Source organism: Camelus ferus, chromosome 5, assembly GCF_009834535.1.
Source record: "Camelus ferus isolate YT-003-E chromosome 5, BCGSAC_Cfer_1.0, whole genome shotgun sequence".
NCBI lineage: Eukaryota > Metazoa > Chordata > Mammalia > Artiodactyla > Camelidae > Camelus > Camelus ferus.
This window is the reverse complement of record NC_045700.1, coordinates 65179380-65200347: the sequence shown is the minus strand read 5'-3', so window position 1 is coordinate 65200347 and position 20968 is coordinate 65179380. Positions and strand designations below refer to the sequence as shown.

Here is a 20968-nt window from a genome sequence, read left to right as displayed (position 1 = left end):
CTGTTTCTCTCAGGTAGATGAGATTCTCTTGCTGAGAATGATAGTCAAGGTAGTGGGGGTGGGGCAGGACAGTGCAGAATAGCAGTAATGAGGAGTGGAAGGGGAAGATGACTTCAGACTCCTAGGACGATTGCTGAGGGGCCCAGCTGAGAATGGTAACCGGAATTTACACTGGTATCAGCCGTCAGGCTTCAGGAAACTGGGTAGGAATTTGCAACAACCCTTGGAAAAAAGGGCCTGCAGAATTTATTTAAAATAGTACCTCTCTTTGGGTTTCATTTCCTTTCTGACTGTCCCTGCCAAGTCTCACAATTGTGATCAGCAGGTTTTGGCATTTTCTTTTCAGCTAACTGCATAATACTCATAGCAGGACAAAATGATGGATAATGCTGGCCAGGCTGAGCTAGACGGGACTTGGTAACTATTTGCGCCTGTCTTTGCAATACAACACTTGAAAAATTAGCTATAGAACTAATGTCACTTATTCTGGAGTAGACACTGTCAAATGCTTCCTTACGTACAATGTTTACCTTTAATCTTCAAAAAACTATCTGTGAAGTGTGTACTAGTATTGGCCCCGTTTTACAGGTAAGAGGTCTAGAGCCTAAAGAAGTCGATCTTCTGTTTAAGGTCACACGGCTAGTCACTCAAGTCTGGTAACAGTCTTCACTCTGAACACAAATGCTCCATATTACGCCAGAGAATGTCAGACCGTTAGAACGCTGAGCGCGGTAACACATTATATGTGCCCACATCATCGAACACATACGGTAACCGCGGTCTAGCGGGCACCCATCCGGTGACCCGCACGCGTGATGCTCACGCGCGCAGCCGCCGTGGCTTCCTCTAGCAAGGCTGAGGCGGCCTAATCACCGTCAAGGTGTCGAGCACGACTCTATCTGGGCTGGACTTCTTCTGCCTGAGCTTCTGATCCGAACGTCGTGCGGGCGGGGAGGGGGGGGCGGAGCCTGCGCCGGGCGGAATTGCGGATTGGAGGGGAGGAGGAACTGGGGGCGGAGCGTTGGGTGGGGGGAAGCGAGAGGCCGCAGCAACCATGTAAGCAGCCTTGCTTCCTGCCGCAACCGCCGGCGTCCAGGCTACCGCGGCGCCGAGCTCCCGAGCCCCATTGCTGCGCCTGAACCGGGCGAAGCGGAGGCTGGGGTGGAGGGTGGGCCGGCGGGGCCGGGCAGGAGGCGCAGGTAAGGAAGGCGGTCTGGCGCGCGGCCCCGCTGGGGCTGAGGGCCGGGAAGGCGGCCAGTTTGGGAAGCTCCGGGGCCGGAGCGGAGGGGAAGTCTGAAGTGAAGGCGAGAGCTGGGGCTTCTCCACCGCGGCTGAGGCCGGGCTGCGGCCGAGGGTGGGCAAGGAAGGGCAGAGAGCCTGGGCCCGCAGTCAGTCGGCCCCCCTGATTCTCCGGCTGCCCCTTGCCTGGCTAGTGGGGAAGGGAGCCGGGTGGGGCTGTTCTTGAAGAGATTTCCTTGGAAACATTTGAAGTTCCCTCGCCCCTCTCTTGTCCCGTGTACTTGAGTTTATTTCAGAGGTGCAGAGTCCAGTTCTCCTCCCGCTGATGGATAAGCTCTGAGCCTGTGTTTCGAAGGTGCATCCGTAGACAGGACGAGAAAGTTTCTCATGTACAGAAACGACACCAGTAGTAGGGTTTCAGATGTATACATACCTCCTTCAGTGCTTGCCTTTGCTCCTTGTAGGTTTAACATTTGTACCTGTGTTTCACAGGCTCTTGAGGAAGGAGACTTGATTTCCCAGTTTGTATTTTCTTCTTGTTTAGAACGTTCCTAACAGGATGAGAATGGAGTATTTTTAGGAATTAGCACTCTTCTGTTCAACATAGAAATTACAAGTAAGACATTAAAGAAATACGAGAAATGCTGGAATTCTGTGTGAGTCAAGTTATTGTTTATCTGATGAGTGCATTTATTAAATTATCCTGTCCAGATTCAGCGCATCCTCTTGTAAAATTACTCCTATGTTGACAGCAGAAGTTGCCTCTTGGTATTTTGTGCTTATTTCTGACTTATTTGAATCTTATTTCTGATTTATTTGAGTCTTGTTTTCTGGCACATCCAAACTCCCACTATCAGAGTTCTTACAAAAGATATTCTTAGTTTCTTTCGGTTGGATTCGAGTTTGTGACAAAGATGGGCAGGTTAAGTTTCTTCTGCAGAGCAAGACTACCGTCCGTGTCCTCCCTTTTTCTTTTTTATGGGGAGAGTAATATGGATCATGTGGTTTTCCTTTAGAAAACCTTGATCTGTTGGTATGTCGATCAAAAATTGAACAAAAACATCTTTGTAGATGGGAACTAACATTTCTGGTATTCAGCTGTCTTGCATTGTTAAATGTTTTTTTGTTTGTTTTTCTATTTCCTTTTTTATTTTAGTGCATCTGTATGTTCATTCATAGCATTGAAATAATTCTCTTCCGACTATAAAAGCATGTTGCAAGTAGACTAAATCACTTTCTTTAGAACATTAGAACCTTGTTGTAAAATCATGGGTTTCAATAATATTCTTAACGATCCAGTCTTCAACAATCCTTATTACAGACGTAAAAATTCTCATTTTTGTGCTCTTGTTATTCTATAGAGTTATAGGTCATGGAGCCATATATAGTGCCTCATGTTGGAAGTAAGGCTGGGTAGGAAATCAGAAAACTAGAACTTTGTCCCACATGGGCGATAAATATGTTTTAAATATTAAAAAACAGTACTTAGAAATGACTGAACTGATGCTTGGATTTTTTCATCTGCTAAGATTTTGGTTTGCCTGGTAGAGCAGGCTGATTTTCTAAATTTCATTACCTGATTAGCCTCTTGATAGAGCGCAGTGGGTCTGCATAGACTAGTAGCCTTCAACTGAGAAGAGGCAAAGTGCTGGTAATATGAGAGGGCTTTGAATGAGTCAGTTGATACTTCTAATTACTCCTCAGATAGGAAAGAGTCCTAGTTTTTTATCACAGGCAGTTATTAAGCTGCTGGAGAATAAGAGCTGTAAGGTAGTTTTCTCAGGATTGTGGTATCGTTAATGTTGTTACTAAGATTAACTCTGTGATTGTATTTGTTTCAGAAACTACACTTGGTGTGTGTTTTCATGGTAATTTTTATCCCCACATCTCCAAAGCCTAATGATAGTCTGTAGTGGGTGACCCTGTGGTGTAATGCCAAGACTCTTTAGGAGGGTTGCTAACTCTGCTTCTCATGTTGCTTGTGTCAAAGTGGAATGTAGGCTGTTCTCTGAGGTCTTCAGATTGTTGTTGCCCTCACATTATCCTTTCTCTCCAGTGCCCTCTTCCCCCACCACACCCCACTTTTATACCTTTTTGAATTTACACTTGATCAATCACCAGCTGGTTTTCCAACCCTTTGTGCTGGAATACGGATTGTCATGACACTTTCAAAGGGGAGTTCTTCTTTCCCTCTTTGCTTCCTCCTCTTTTGTCCCCCTTCCCACCCTACCCCCCGCCCCTTCCTCTTCTTCCTCCTTTTCTTCCTCCTTTCCTTACCCCCGCCCTCCGTTCCATTAAATGTTGCCAAAGTTCTGTTCGTCAGTGGTTTCATTTTTGCTTTGTTTAATTAATAATTAATTAAATTATTAATCAGGCAACGTCCCGAGTAGTTAGAATTCAGGTAGACCAGAATTGGAAGTCTGAAGAGTTACAAAACTAATTTTGCTCTAAAGAATAATTCTGGGGTAAAACTTGACATCCATTTATGGCTCTACCACCGACTAGCTGTGTGACCCTCGAGGAACTTGTTTTCGGTTCAGTGTACGTTGGTTGCCTCAAAGGTAAAAATGTAGTAATAAGGCCAGCTCTGTATCTTCCAGGATTTTGTAAAAATGAAATGAGATGGCCGATAGGACTTTGAAAGTGAAAAGCATTTTATGAGTGTAATGTCCTCTTTGTAAAGTGTAAATTAGATTATAAACTGCAGCATTTTAATGATGAGTTTATAAATAGTTCATGGTTCTTCTCTTTTATTTGAAGTATTCGATATGGCAGGAAATAGCTTTTCTGTAACCTTCATCTGGTGATGTGGTTCACTTTACTGCTTTGGTTGAATTATGATTTTGGGTTATTACCAAAAAAGCCCTTTTTAAGATCTTTATTGTAGTGCCTATACAAGTTTAGGCTTAAAAAGAGGAAAACCAGGTGCCTGTGCCTAGGAGACAAGGTGATGGGGAACAGCTTGTTGATCTGGATACTTCTCAGAGGTGATGAAGCATAACCTGAGGTAGTTTTGAGGCTGAACAGAAATGTCACTAAGGGATGACGATTTCATTTCCTTTTTGTGGAAATTTATATAATTTTTTTATAAAGGAAAAGACAGAAATAAGCAGAATAAAACTTTGAGGAATTTGTATGCTTGTGTAAAAAAAATCTTTTAAATTCTTTTTACCTGCTAATATTTGTACCTTACCTCCAAATTTTTGATAATTTTGGTATTTTCTATAATTTGAATGGTAATGTTGAAAATTAAATTGATTACATACAATCCTGGTTTTAGATGATTGAGGCTCTTCCTTTTCAAATCTTAATTTGAAATATGTACTAACCTAGTTTTATTTAGTCTTTGGTTTTCATCTGTCCGAATTTTTGAAGTCAGATGTCTAGATATTTGGATGCTATTTGCAATCAACTGTTGGGCTTCCTGAGGAACTTACATCTTTTGTTTATTTCTTTTGTTTTAGACTCATGAAATGGCCACAGATGATAAGACTTCCCCAACATTGGACTCTGCTAGTGATTTGCCTCGATCTCCTACTAGTCCTTCTCATCTCACACACTTTAAACCTTTGACTCCTGATCAGGACGAGCCTCCTTTTAAATCAGCGTATAGTTCTTTTGTAAATCTCTTTCGATTTAACAAAGGTAAGACTTATTCTTAAAGACCAGAGAACCTACAGTCTTGATTCTCTGAAATTCTCTTGTTCAACTTTCATGCTGTGTCTTTGCAAGAAAGTGAAATATTAACAAGGAGGCAGCTTTAATCATAGGTCACTGGGGTTAACTACATAAGAAGAGAAATACAAAAATTTTTTATATTATTGGCAACTGAAGATCTGAATTGAAAACTAAATGTTGAAAGGAGGTCTCTTTTTAAAGAGAAGTTAGCATTTTTTTTTCCTTAATATATTTCAGTTTTCTTAAGTTCATAGAATAGACTTTACTCTTTTAAGGGTTAATAGCCAAAAGATTTTAATTATAGCAGTGAATCTAAAGAACCAGCACATGGGAGGAAAGATTCTTATTTTTCAAAAATTGAAAGGTGTCAGCAAGGCCTTGTTTGCTTAAACCCATTAGGTTAAGGTGTACATTTAATGACACCAAATGAAAAGGTATTTTAAAAATGAGCTCTTTTTAAGTGACATATTTTTTACTCATTGGAAGAATTAAAAAAAAATATGGTCTACATCTTTTGCTTTATATTTGGCTGTGTTGTTTGAAATGTGTTAGAAAGTAATCCCTCTAGTTGTAAGGGATTTGGGAGTTAATAGTTTAATTAACTCAGTAGAAATTTTAATGATATCAACTGACTTATTAGCAGTCACGTTTAAAGCTCTATAAAACCTCCATTACACCATTTTGAAGACAATGATCTTTAAAAAAAACAAAAAAACCCTCAAGAATCTTACTTTTTAGAATAGGTTTAGATTTGTGGAAAAATTGGGAAAATAATACAAGGAGTTCTCATATACCCCTACACTCAGGCTCCCCGGTTAATTAACACCTTACATTGATATAGTACATTTATTACAGTTAGTGAACCATTATTGATGTATTATTACCAACTTAAGTATGCATTATTTTCATAGCTTTTCAGTGTCTACGTAATGTCCTTTTTTTGTTCCAGTATCCCACCTAGGTTACCATATTCAATTGAACCATAATATGACAGTAATCTTTTTATTTAGCGAATGTTTATTGAGCACCTGCTCTTCACTGGGCACTGTTTAAATAGCACAAGGGGTATGTCTATCCCATCAATAAAACAGAACAACAACAACAACATATCTCTGCCTTCATGTGATGCTTGCATTGTTTCCTTTAATATTTCTAATGAAAAGTAAAACAAACTGAAGGTCACATATCCCAAAGATGTAATTATTGGCCTGTAATTTTGCCACCTTCTTTGAATTAAAAAACAAAACAAAACGTAATTTTTATTTAGGTGCAGAATACAAGTATACACTCTTTCCTTAAAATCTCATGTATTTCCTTCTCTTTGCTGAACTCTGAGTCTCAATTTTCCGATAATTCCAAGCTTTCCTTTGCCACAGAGAGAGCAGAAGGGGGCCAGGGAGAGCAGCAGTCTCTGAGTGGAGGTTGGACCAGCCCTCAGCTGCCTTCGAGGACACAATCTGTGAGATCACCCACACCTTATAAAAAACAGCTTAATGAGGAGCTCCAGCGGCGATCTTCAGTGTTAGGTAGGGCAGTGTTCTTCTTTCATTTCTCTCTGTGTGTTAGATTTTCCCACAGTCACTGTGTTTCCCAGGTTGTTTATTGACTTAACTTTTTTGCTGTTTAGAATAGTCAGTCACTCTTCAGAATTAATGAGACTGTTACCTTGATAGTGAAAGAATTTGCTGATACCTAAGAAAGAATTCTTAAACATTTTATTAAACTTTAATTTAGGCAAGGCAGAGATAGATCTCGTGACTGTTTTTTGATTAATTACTTGCTTGGGTTTCAGCAGAGAACAGTTTGCAGCAGCCCCAGGAGAACGCAGGTTAGTTTCAACTTTGTGACTGAATGCTGCATCTGTTCTTGGGGTGGCCAGTGTAATGTGATGTGCATGCCTCTGGCTGCGGAAGTCTCTCAGCTCCATTAGTGGGCTGCCACTTGCTCTTGGCCTTCTGTCCTTGTTGGGGTGCAAACTGTCAGTGTGGCTGGATAAGCTGAGCTCCTCTCGCCTGTTTGTTCTCCATCCTGGTCTGCTACGCGGTCATCTTCATTTTCATGCCGTTCTGTTGAGCACAGGCTGAGATCAGTGCCTGAATCGAGAAACTAGATAAAGGGAGTTGTTTTATGTCTTATTTCTGTTAGATTATTAAACTCAGTGCAATCATTTGCCCAACTCAGGGTGACAGGAGAAAGGCTGTGAGAGAGAGCATAATCGAGGGGGAGGTGTGTAGCCTTGGAAATCAGGTGTCCCTGAACGTCAGATCCTGTCTTCTCTGGCCAGTTTTCCCCATGAGATCTTTGGGTGAAAGATAGGCAGGCGCAGGTAACAGTGGTTCGCAGAAGGATACTTCATTGCTTGTTGAGACTTGGCTCAGAACCCTCTTCTGGTGGGTCAGAGGAGGAGCAGAAACCGACCAGAAGAGTTTCTCCCTGAGGACTGGAGTAGAGCTGGCACTCTGCAGGTTCAGGGCAGAGGGCCTCAGCCTGGGTTATGTCGGCCATTTGAAAGGAAGAACCAGAAGGTGGGAAGAGGGAGATGAAGAAAGTGAGCTCTTTACTCCAAATGGATGGAAGAGAGAGACCATTCCCACGTTAACCTTTTAACCTTAAACTCTCCTTTTCTCTTGAACCTGACCCTGTGGTAACACTCCTATTTTTGTTAAGGGAGCTCTTTTGACTAAATCCTGTGCTGAACGAAGCATAGGATTTCTTCATTTGTAAAATTGAGGAGTTGGACTAGAATATAATCTTTTAGAAGTTACAGACTGACAGCCTACCAGTCCTTGCCTTGGTGTTTTGATAAACTTGAACTTAAATATCACTAGGTGGAGTTTGTATGTCTAGTTTGCTGCAGTCCCCACCTTTCCTTATTGTCTTTATAAGTCCACGTGATTCTTTGATTGTTTGATTCTACCTTAGCTGCTCTAGGCATTTAAAAAAAAATTTTTTTAACTTTTTTATTGAGTTATAGTCAGTTTACAATGTTGTGTCAATTTCCAGTGTAGAGCAGTTTTTCAGTTATACGTGAACATACATATATTCATTGTCACATTCCTTTTCACTGTGAGCTACTGCTCTAGGCATTTGAGCTTCACAAGCCTGGGTCTGTTTGATCGGTCCAGTTCTAGTTTTCTAGTTTTCCTACTCAAAAGCTGTGATTTCACTATTTACTAGCTCTGTGACATTAGAAAGTCATCTAATTTTGTAATATTTATTTTATAATAGCAGCAACTAAGATGATTTGCTTGAAGGCAGAGTACTTGACAGATTTTCTCTTAGTCTCTTTCATCTTCATCCATGATCTGTGATCTGTGATTCTGCTGGCTCTAGGAACAGTCTTGCTCCTTCTTTTTCAATGGACAGTGCTGTTTCTACTCGCTTATATTCCAAAGTGGCTAAGCTCAAGGGGCTTCACAGTTAATTGTTGTCCATGCATGGAAACACAGCCTTACTGTTGTAACAGCTTTATCTGCCTCCTTTTCAATTCATAAATCATGGAGAGTTGGTTTATCATGGAGACTCAAGAACAATTTGGTCTTCTAATACCTATACATTTTTGTTCTAGAAACACATCTGATGTGTCTGCTGGAATTAAGATATTATTTATAGAAAGATAAAGTTTTCAAAGTTTCCTAACATAGGTACAGTTTATATGATTATTTCCATGATTAATATCTTGGAAAGTTCTTTGTCAGTTTAGATTTAGATACCAACCTTTCATTTCTTAGTAATCCTTTCTTTCCCACCTGACCAAAGTAAAGAATACCTTAAGCAAACCTAGCAAATAAATGAGTTTGGGGAAGATTTAGGGTGGGGTATTTTCCAGCTTGCTTTGCCATAGGTTGTTAGGTTAATGAGTTTAAGCTGATAGGGATGTTCATCCTTTTTGTTGAGCCACCTCTACTTCATCCTTAGGTTTAATAACTGCTGGAGCCAGGAATAGGTAGAAACTGTAGTTGTAATCTTGCTCTAACAATAAGGAAGTAATATATGACAGCTTTGTGTGCACACCACATTCTGGAATGTAGGCTTGTCTTACTAGTGACAGGACTGGCTCCAGTATTGCTATCTCAAGAGCAAGTGATCCTTTCCAGCTTAAAGCCGCAGGAATGCGGAGGTGGCAGGGAAGGGCAGAATTGGAGTTCTAGCAGTTCTTTGGTGAAGAGAAACCTGCTTGGACATTGATGAAGGGAAGTCTGTGGATAACTTACAAGTCATCCTGGATGCTCTGAAGTCTGTCAGATTCTGTGGGGACTGGCCATTCAATTCCTTTCTGATGACCTACTCCGTAAGCCTTTGGGTTTCTGGTCTACAGACTGAACTGAACTGTTCAACCCTGTTGCTGACCTGTTTAAGTGTAGAGACTAGGCTAGGATAACTCACTGGGATTGCTTTCCCTTCTGCTAAATCTCTAGCAGCTATTTATTATGTCTTGAGACCAAAGAACCCAAGAAGTCATTAATGAATTTTGGACCACGTTAAGTGATGTTCCCATCCCGGTCTCAAAATCATCGGTGGTCTCAGACAGTGCTTGTCTCAGGTAGCCTTTATTTTCTTGTGAAGCAGTGTTTTACATGGTAATAAACACTTTCACTAGCCTTTTACTCTTAACAAGACTAGTTTTACCTCTCAGTCCATATCACTGGCTGGGAGAACATAAGTATATACTAAAATAAGAGGCACTTTGCATCAATAGTACGGACTATTAAGGTTTTTTGTTTTTGTTTTGTTTTTTTTTTTTTTTTTTGTAAATCTGACTTAGACGCCAGAAGGAAAGCAGAACCTGCCTTTGGAGGTCATGACCCTCGTACAGCTGTTCAGCTCCGAAGCCTCAGTACAGTATTAAAACGCCTCAAGGAAATCATGGAGGGGAAGAGCCAGGTACTGTCTAAAGGCTTTAGGAGATTGCTTATAATGTAGGCATCATGCTGTACTCAGGAGAGTGGTATGATGCCACTTGAAAGAAAGGTCAGTTAATACTAACTCCAGCTGTGAACACCATATTTTTACACATAAATTCTTAACTTTAATTTATCAATTTTTTTTTCCTTTTATGGGTTGTGCTTTTTGTGTTTAAGAAGTGTTTTTCTAGCCCAGGGGCAGTAACTATTCTCCCATGGTTTCTTTAGGAAGGTTTATTATTTGTGTGAAGTATAGGCAGTCAGGATTCATTTTTTTCTTGTGGATGTCCAATTTGACCCAGCACCATTTTTTTTAAAGACCACCCTTCACTGATTGTGTTATAGTCTTGTCATAAGTCCATATGTATATGTGAGGGTGTGCCTGGGTGCCCTTCCACAGCTCCATTTTTTTCTATCATTGTACTAATACTCTGTCTAGAACTTTGTAGCTTTAGAATAAGTCTTAATGGCTGATACTACAAGTCCTTCATCTTATTCTTCAAAATCGTCTTGATCATTTTGGCCCTTTGCATTCTCATATTAATTTTAGAAACAGCTTGTTAATTTCTGCAAAAGAAACCTTCTAGGATTTTGATTAGCATCGCATTTGCATTGCATCTAAATAATCAATATTTTCAAGAAGCCTCACATTTTTTTCTTGTTACAGGATAGTGACCTGAAGCAATACTGGATGCCAGATAGCCAGTGTAAAGAGTGCTATGACTGTAATGAGAAATTTACCACTTTTAGGCGCAGACATCACTGCCGACTGTGTGGGCAGATTTTTTGCAGTCGTTGCTGCAATCAAGAAATCCCTGGAAAATTTATGGGTTATACAGGTAAATGCATTTATTGACAGTTTTACAGTTTTCAAAGGTGATTGTAAAATAATTATAACACAGGATCCATATTAAGTCATTTTTTATTTTGGAGTTTACATGTGAGACACATGAGGGGATGTAAACCTGAGGGAGACACGGCTTTGCTTTTCAGGACCTTTAGTCGAATAATAAAGCAGATACGGATGCTCATAAATAAGAAGAGTAAAAGACAGTGTATCACAAATGTGAGCAAACAGCCATGGGATGGTTAACTTTTATTTACTAGACAGGGTGGGTAGAGTAGATCATTGCTTTACATTACTGTGAGAGTTTTTATTTTACAAAACACAGATATTCCTTAGGTTATATGACACGCTGCTTTAGCAAATTGCATTTACTCATATTCTTCCCTAAATTTTAGTAATGTAGAAATTTAAAATTATTTTTTGAAGCAGAAAAAACTAAACCATGGTGTATGGATTTATACAGTGATTAGGGAGTGGAAGGTTGACAGAGATACCAAAAAGAGAACACCCTTAGCATCTCTCTCCTGTTATTTTTATCATACAGATCTTTCTTTTGGCCTTATTCACTTTTTTCCTCCCTAAACTGCTTCAGACCCAAATTATCTTCCATGCAGCTTATGGCTACAGCCTTTAAAAGATTTTTTTTTTACTTTTAGTTTTTCCGTACTTGTAACTCATTTTTCATACTTTAATCAATATCCTATAAAATGCTTATTTGATCATGTCAAGATATTCCCCTGTCTAAAACCCTCTCAAAGCTCCCATTACCATTAGGATTTAACCCTGTCTTGTTAATATGGTTGGTGTATTGGTTCCTTAGGGCTTTCCTAACAAAATACCACAAACTGAGTGGCTTACAACAAACAGAAATTTGTTGTCTCACAATTCTGGAGGCCAGAACTACCATAATAGCCCTCACCCCACAGGTCAGGGAACAATTATAGGTAGTCTGCCATTTGCTGAGTATGTCTATTCCAGTTATATATTCTAGGACTAGGGGATAACCACAAATGGATGCAGGGACCCACTGAACTCCCTGTAAGATGGACCTTTGCTGAAACTCCACCGATTGCCTCACCTCTATAAGCCCCTGCCCTGAGTGGTAAACCACAGTAATGTTTTAGGCCTCTTTGAATTGGTGTTAGTTCCGAGCCAAAGTCCAGTAATCCCCGCAAGTTTGACTATTACCTTTTTCTCAAAGCACAGTCACCCTGGTAAAAGGCTGTAGTCCCTTGGGGAGGCTAGTAGGAAGATTAGCAGTGCACGTTTTTTGGCAGTGTGGTGGGGTTCTTCCTCAGGGTGACCCAGCCTCCCTTCATTCAGGGAATTCTCGGTCTGTAAATGGCTCAAGTCTGAGAATTGGCTGAGGGGTAATGACTCTTTTTTGATTCAAGCTAGACTTCTGTTCACTTGATCTACAACTCTTTTTCTTATACAAATCGTGTAAGAATTTAGTAGACTACCCATTTACTTTTTTTTCCAATTTTTAAAATTTATTTATTGAAGTATAGTCAGTTTACAGTGTTGTGTCAGTTTCTGGTGTACAGCATAATGCTTCAGTCATACATATACATACATATATTTCTTTTCATATTCTTTTTCATTATAGGTTATTATAAGCTATTGAAAATAATTACCTGTGCTATACAGTATAAACTTGTTGTTTATTTTATATTATAGTAGTTATTATCCGCAAATCTTGAACTCCCAGTCTATCCTTTCCCACTCCCTTTTCCCCCCTGGTAACCATAAGTTTGTTTTCTATGTCTTACTTTTAGGAACACTGTAATCAGTGCCATAGATCTTTATTATGTCACTATTCTAATTACACTTTTAACTGCTATCTGTTATGGTGACATGCACACCTTGTTTTTGGTGATTAAATGCCGCCACTTTGCCCCTGTCACCCTGGGGTCCAGTGGTCCCCATTGCACTTAGGTTTCCCAGTTCAGTGCCAGCAGTTCCCTCTATGATTTCTGACCTGCAAGGAAGAGTGACCTCTACAAGGATGCAGGAGCTTCCTTCATAGATTTTTTTTTTTCTTGTAGTCTTTTTTTTTTTTTTAGAAAGTATTTCAATCATTACTTCATACATTTATTTATTTATTTTTTATTGAAGTATAGTTAGTTTACAGTGTTGTGTCAATTTCTGGTGTACAGCATAATAGTTTAGTCATACATGAATATATATATATTTGTTTTCATATTCTTTTTCATTATAGGTTATTACAAGATATTGAATATAGTTCCCTGTGGTATACAGTGTATTTCTTATAGCGTTGGTGAAAGGTATGTCTGGTGGATTTCCCTGGGGCGAGTGAGCAGATCTTACTTGGTAAATCTGCTCTTAACATTACAGTCTCCCTGTGCCTTTGGATCCCTTCTTTTATAGCATTCCAGGATGATTCTGCCATTGCACTTTCATTTAGGGTTGGCCAACCAGATTAACCAGACTGATTAACCAGACTGGTAGAGACCCTTTTAACACCTTGAGCTGCAACATCCAGAATCTCTGCTTAATGGGCCTATGTCAATAAATTCAGTTTGATCCAATTTTATATTCTTTCCATTGTTATCCTATACCCTTGATATCCATTCCCACGCATATTCCCTGGGTTTCTGTTTGAGTTGGGAAAAAAATGTAGTTCTTCTGAAGTGTAGTGTATCTGTCTACTCATGGGTCTCACTTTATAACTCACGTTTCAGGGTCTGCTGGGACTTGAGTCTTGTTATAGGCCTAGAAGCAGAGGATAGTGGAATGGGTCCTGAGGGAAATAAGCAGTGTCTTCTTGCAAGGCAGCTAACTCATGGGAGGCCGTTGTGAATTTCTCAGGCAAAGAAGGGTTAATCTCAGACAGAGTGGAAAGGCTACTTCTAACTCGCAAAGAAGACTAAGCAGAAATTGGGAGTTCAGTGTTCTCGGCTTCATTGGGATCTTCCCAGATATCCCCATTCCAGTTTTCAGGATCTCATTCCTTTATAAACAGTTTCCCTACTTCAGTAGCAGACATATTGCAAGGTTAAGTGATACAGCATGTGTTGTGATTCACTCACTTGCAGGATGAGACTCTTGGTTTGATTTTCAGCAGTCTTAGTTCTGCAGCTATATTTGGTTTCTTTCAGGGAAGACACAGAAACTCAGGTACATTGTACAATTCTTAATCTGAGAATCTGAATTCCTGAGGTCATTCTTTTCTCTGTTCATTGCAGTTAGGAGCAGTTAATCTCATTACACCCATTAGTGTGACAAAAAATGTCCTAAGATATGACAGACATGGTCGCCCAGATCTTTGCCTCTGCAAGTATTTGATTAGGAGTATCCGTAGGTGATATTTTATGTTATTCTGTGGCCACATCACACCGTGGACTGTCAGCATTCTCTTTACTACTAGGAATAGAGCCCTCATTACTTTTAATCAGAGAACCAGTTCCAGAAACTGAAGAACCAATTTAGAAAACTCATCCTTCAAGTTTTGTTACTCTAGAACTGCTCTTGGGTGCTTGCTTTGGCAGCACATACACTAGAACTACTCTTGGTACCAAAATTTATCTTAAGTCAGGGTTCTCCAGAGAAACAGAACTAATAGGATATTTACATCCCCAATACATGCGCACAGATGTTTATACATAAAAAGAAGTTTGTTTTGAGGAATTGGTTCAAATGATTATTGGAGCCAGCAAGTCTGAATTCTTAGGAGGCTGGAAACTCAGGCAGGATTTCTATCTTGAAGACTGGAATTAGAATTCTTTTTTTCCTCCTGGTATCCTCAGTGTTTGACCTTAAGGCCATCAAATGACTGGTTGAGGCCCACCCACATTATGGAGGTTAATCTAACTAACGTCAGCAGATTGTAAATGTTAACCATATCTTAAAAGAAAAAAAAAGTTTGCAGCAACAACTAGACTACAACTAGACATTGTTGGACCAAACAATGACTCAGCCAAGTTGACACATGAAATTAATCACTGCACATGGGGTAATAGATTTTGGACACAATTGTACATCGTGGCCTGGAATAAATACCTAGACTGCATGGGCATTTGAAAGGGGTCAATTCATGTTGAGCTATTATTGGTGGTAGTAGCAGTGGTATCTCTGCATCTGTCATGCAACTTTTTAATTAAATGTGTCTGTGGTCTCCAGTGGACTGAGTTCTTTGATAGCAGGGTGGCATCCCATCAACCTTTTAACTCCATCACTTAATATAGGCATGTGCTTAGTAGGCCCTTGCTGGTGAAGATTCTTCATGAAGTAGAAACTGGTCAAGCTTGGCTCCCTTTATTGATCTGATAATTTTCGTTCTAATAGCTGACTGGTTGAGGGAGACTTCCTTTACAGTGCAAGAACGAGTTTTTGTTGTGTCAACTTAAAGACCTATTTGCGAATAGTAATTTCATCTCCTTACTGAATTCTGTTTTGGTCAGCTGGTACTTTGGCCTAGTGCTCTCGTTTATCCTGGACTGGGTAATTTTTTTCAATTTTTTTTGTTGTTCCTGATTGAAGTGGAAATGTTTTTCTTTAGATTCATCTGTTGAATCATAGTGTTAGAAATGAGTAACATAACATAAGTGATAATTTAATTTTGCTTAAAGTACATGCATAATTTAATAAAACTGAGTACTACATGATAGTTGTCTTAAAATGAAAAATGAAAGACCCTTTATTATACTTGGTAGTAATTGTGGTAAAAAACACAGTACGGTTGACTTTTAGAAGTCTTTTGCTCCATGTCACTTCAGTTTTCTAATGTTAATGATAAAAAGGATTAAGGTAGAATTGTTAAGTAATGTGTTACTAATAAAATTTACTTATCACCTCCTTTTTTAGTACACTAAAATGTCACAGAATCACATAAAAATTGTTAGAGACAAACAGGATGGTAATGAAAACTTATATTTGGACTACATCCTGAAAAAAAAGTACAGCATTTAAAGTTATTAAATAACCTTTTTGTTTGTCCTCCCAAGAATGTTTCAGTTCCATCTAAACTTTCATTATAAGAATTTCCTTTATCATTTCCCCCTCATATTTCAAGTTGTGTATAAGACAATTTTGTTTATTTTTAAAACTATGCCCCCTCGTGGAGGCCGCTCTTCATGACTTCACAGAGAGAACTAAATAACTTTTTTTCCTCCTTGCTTGTTACCTGGGGAAAATGTGTTTCTGTTTGTGGTTTATGTACTCAATTAAAAAAAATTTTTTTTTTCTTAAACCTACCGTTTCTGATAGATCTGTTACTTCACTTTTAGAACCTTGAGAAATATTCTTTTAAGCAGAATTTTCTAGTGCATTAAGTCAAATTTTTTAACTTGCTATAAATATTTCAGATATTTCTTCTGTATAACACAGGGAACTCTATTCAATATCTTGTAATAACCTTTAATGAAAAAGAATATGAAAATGAATATATATATGTATATGTATGACTGGGGCATTGTGCTGTGCACCAGAAATTGGCAAATTGTAACTGACTGTACTTCAATTAAAAAAATATATATATTTCAGATATTTTGGATACCTGGATGAATTGATCATAATAATGATTTTAAAAATATATCAGAGCTAACAAAGTTACTTCACTTTTAAAAAATGTCTTTTTTGGTACTCTGTGCTTGAAGACATTTCCCTGTTACTAGGTAAACTATTAATCCAAAGGTTTAATGTATTCTGTTAAGTAATATATTAATTATCTTTTGCTTAATTTCCTTTTTTTTTTTTTCCCTCCTAGGGGACCTCCGAGCTTGTACATACTGTAGGAAAATAGCCTTAAGTTATGCTCATTCCACGGACAGTAATTCCATTGGCGAAGACTTGAATGCCCTTTCAGATTCTGCTTCCTCTGTCTCTGTACTTGATCCGAGTGAACCCCGAACACCTGTAGGGAGTAGAAAAGCCAGCCGCAACATATTTTTAGAGGATGATTTTGCCTGGCAAAGGTACTGTCACTTAAATAGAAATTTATTTGTATTTGATAAATACTGAGAGTCTTATGACCTATGAGTGCTTTAACATTTAACTTCTTTGAATTGTTTCTTGCGAATAAACCATTTTCTTCTTTTTTCTCAGCTTGCCTCAGAAAGGATCACAGAAAATGTTTATGGATAGTGATAATATTGACTAATTAGAATGTTAGCTCCACAAGAGGAGAGACTTTATGTCTGTCTTGTTCATTGTTCTATGCCTGGCACCAAGAACAGTGTACGGCATATATATGGTCTTGATTATGTTTATTGAATAAGCAACAGAAGTGATTCAAATTAATAATTTCTAAAGTAGGCTTCTTTGAGAAGGATTCTCAGTCCTCAGAGGAGGCTTAAAATTTGTACTCATGATATTTGTAAATGAAATGAAGGTTTCAATGTAAATGAAATTAGTTTTTTTTTCCTTCCTAAGGGACATTTCATGTTTTTTCATATGTCTAAATATGCTATGTTGTCTGGTAGTAGAAGATGTTACTAACTCTTTCTTGGAAGTGACTTGGAATTGTTTGAATTAGAATCCTAGGTTCATCAGTTTCTGATTTTTTTTTTTTTTTCTATAGCTAAATAGTTTTCTCATGTGTGGTATGAAATCTGGCCATGTCAAAGTGCTTGAAGTTTTAACTAGCATCTTACTGATAAGTTATTTTCTGATAATCCTTAATGGAGTGAGGAATTAGTATGTAACCAATGATTTTAGACAAAAGTAAAAAATGAATTATAGCTACATTCAACATGTATGAATCTCAGGTATATAATGTGGAGGAGAAAAGGAAGTCACATATATGTCCATATTTATAGAAAGTTCAGAAATGTACAAAATGAATGCACTCTCTTGGGATTTATACTTGGTTAACTGAAAGAAAAGGAAGAGAATGATAAGTATAAAATTTACAACAGTGGTTTCATTGAGAGCAGGGAAGGGAGTGGGATTGGGTGGGAGGAACACAAGCACTTTAAAGTTGGTGGTAATGCTTTTTTTTCCTTAAATTGCTCGATGGATACACTGGTGTTTGTGGCATCATGATTCTTTATAGTTTATGTATATTTTATGAATTTTAAAGATTGATTCTACATTTAGTGAACAACAAAAAAACAAGTAGAGGGATTGTTCAATTCTTAGTTTAGTAAGCAGTGCCATGTGAATGCCTGGCCCTGTTGTGTGAGCCTAGAATTGGCAAGTGTGACTTAATAAAATAAACCATATTTGAAAGCTTTCTGGGAGATGCAGGATAAATGTCAAAGGCAGAATAATTTTTAGGTTCTATGCTAATTGTTTAATGTTCGTTCTCTTCTAGCCATCATATCCCTGTGGTAGGAACTACTTTCCCTTTTTGACAGATGTGGATGCTGAAGTTCAGACAGATTAAGTAATGTGCCCAAGGTCACACAGCTAGTAAGAGGTAGAGCCTGCCCCTGGACCTGCCTTTGTCTGACTCTGCAGTGCTTTTCCAGTTAGTTATGGGGACTGAGAGTAAAACACTTGAGCTCAGTATTTCCGCCTCTAGGCACTGCAGTCTTGTGTATGTGATGTGAGAAGGAGCTCTGTAAGTCACTCATCTGGCCAATTTGATTATTTTATTGGCACTCCATATACTTAATAAACTCTCCGTGATCAGTCCTTCAGTGTTTGATATACTTAAGACGAAAACCATCCTGGTTCCACCTCAATTAAAGGGAGACAACAAAAATGACCTGTAAGCTCATTTTTGTAGGGAAAAACAGTCTTTTGAATGTTAAAGCACTGCATTGAAATTGGATTTGCCTGTAACGCTCTTAAATTGTCTCAGTATTTTCCTGTTTTCCTTACAGTTTGATTCATCCAGACTCCTCAAATACTGCTCTTTCAACGAGACTTGTATCTGTTCAAGAAGACGCTGGGAAGTCTCCTGCTCGAAATAGGTAAACTGCCAAATGAAAACACTGTATTCTGCATCTGATTTTTCTTCTTTTTATAGTAATGAGAAAAACAAACCTAAAAAGAATGGGATTGATTGTTATACACTTTCTTAGTTTTGAAAGCTGAATTAAACTATCATTTCCTTTTTGCTCGTCAGTTGCCACTTGCATTCTCTCAGTGGTCCCTTCCCATTGTTCTCTACTGGCTTCAGATCTCAGAACCCTCACCTCACTTTCTTTCTGGCTTGGCAGGGGGCTTCACTTTCTAATGCATAGCAAAGAGGGGAGAGAACTGAAGGGGACTTCCCCAACTCTGAGCACCACTTACCAACTTGATTACACTTGGAGCTCATCCTTTTTCTCTTCTCCACCCCTGGTTCTCCATTTGTGTTCTGGTTCTCATCCCTTACTGTTTTTTATTAGTTATCCTATTAGTGTTCCTTATCTTCCACTTCTCTCTGCTGACTCCTTACCGTCTGCATTTGAACAGACTTAGGTCTTGCTTATTAAAAACAAACAAACAAATAAACAAAAACCCCTCCTTTGTATCTTCCCTCTAGTTCTCTGTATTTTCAGTTTATTTTCTTCTTTGCCAAATGCCTTGAAATAGTGGCCTATAATTGTTCTGTACCTGCACACTTCTCTTCAACCTGCTAGAATATTGCTAACATCCATACCTCCCACTGAGTATGCTTTCATTATTAGAAAATGAATGAGTAAGTGGTTATAAACCTGAAGAACTAGACTCTGACTCACCATGGTTTAGCATACTTTCAGTTTATTCTTTCAACAATTAATAAGTACCTACAAACTAGGGACTTGTCATACAGCAGAAGTTCAGACAGACAAAAATTTAAAGCACAAAAAAGCATGAGGAGTAGGAGAGGAGACTGGAATTTTAAATAGTGTGGTCGGTGAAGAGCTCATGGGGAAGGTGACGTTTGGACAAAGACTTGAGGATGTGAGGGAGTAAGCCATGTGGACATTTCGTAGGAGAATGTACCACACAAACAGTGAATAGCTAATTCCTGAGTGGGAACATGCCTGGCAGGGAGTAGCAATGAGTCCTGCATACCAGGAGTAGAACTTTCTTGCAGTTCATTGTGAGGGCTTGTTGCGTACTCAGTGAGATGGGAAGCTGTTGGAGAGTTTCACTTTTTATATTTATTTTGAAAACATTTTATATTTGCAGCAAAGTTGCAAGAAAAGGGATAAAATAAATTTTCATGTGTACTTCATTAAGATCACTAAGTTACATTTTGTACATTTGCTTTGTTATTGTATATAATACTGTATTTTTGTTTGTTTCCTGGACTATTTGAGAGTAAGTGCAGACATTATCGTCCTTTACTTTTCTTAAAAAAGATTAATAAACTTCATTTTGTAGAGCAGTTTTAGATTCACAGCAGAATTGACCGTTAAGTACAGAGAGTTCCTTCCCATACACCTCGTGTCCTCCCTAGCCTCCCCCACTATAAACCTCCCACACTGGAGAGGGATGTTGTTACAATTGATGAACCTGCAGTGACACATCTTTACCACCCCAAATGTATAGTTTATGTTAGGATTCACTCTTGATGTACGTTCTGTGGGTTTGAACATGTGTACTGACGTGTATTCACCATTGTAGTAAAGTGCAGAATAGTTTCACTGTGTTAAAGATCCTCTGTGCTCTGCTTATGGTTTCCTCCCTCCTCTGAACCCATGGCACTGGTCTTTTTATTATCTTCATAGTTTTTCCTTTTCCAGAGTGTTACATAGTTGGAATCATATGGAATATAGTCTTTCCAGATGGGTTTCTTTCACTTAGTAATATGCATTTAATTTCTTCTGTGCCTTTCTATGGCTTGATAGGTCATTTCTATTTAGCACTGAATAATATTCCATTGTCTGGAAGTACTGTAGTTTATTTTTCCACTCACCTACTGAGGGACATCTTGGTTGCTTCCAAGTGTTTGCAGTTATGAATAAAGCTACTGTAAACAACCATGTGCAAGTTTTTGTGTGGGTATATTTTCCATTTATTTGGGTAAATACCAAGGAGTGTGATCACTGGATCCTATGGTTAAGAGTATGTTTAGTTTTGTAAGAAACTGCCAAACTGTCTTCCAAAATGGCCATAGCATTTTGTATTCCTATCAGCAATGAATGGGAGATCTGTTGTTTCACATCCTTGCTGGTATTTGGTGTTATCTATATTCTGAATTTTGGCCATTCTGATAGATCTATAATGGTATCTCATTGTTTTAACTTGCGATTTCCTAATGGCTTGTTATGTTGAACATCTTTTCATTTGCTTTCTAGCCATCTGTATACCTTCTTTGGTGAGGTGTCTGTCTAGGTCTTTGGCCCATTTTTTAACTGAGTTGTTTTCTTATTGTTGAGTTTTGAGAGTTCTTTTTATATTTATTTTGGATAATCAT

At 38.6% G+C, this 20968-nt stretch overlaps 1 protein-coding gene across 1 annotated transcript in view; it reads left to right on the top strand.

Moving 5' to 3' along the window:
* The first annotated feature begins 1037 nt into the window (after positions 1-1037).
* PIKFYVE (phosphoinositide kinase, FYVE-type zinc finger containing) overlaps positions 1038-20968 on the top strand; it is a 73219-nt gene continuing 53288 nt past the window's right edge. The window contains 7 exon segments of the mRNA XM_032479169.1: positions 1038-1199; positions 4704-4884; positions 6294-6443; positions 9683-9801; positions 10489-10660; positions 16397-16604; positions 18459-18548. Of these exon segments, the coding sequence (XP_032335060.1) occupies positions 4713-4884; positions 6294-6443; positions 9683-9801; positions 10489-10660; positions 16397-16604; positions 18459-18548 (911 nt within the window). The 5' untranslated portion in view covers positions 1038-1199; positions 4704-4712.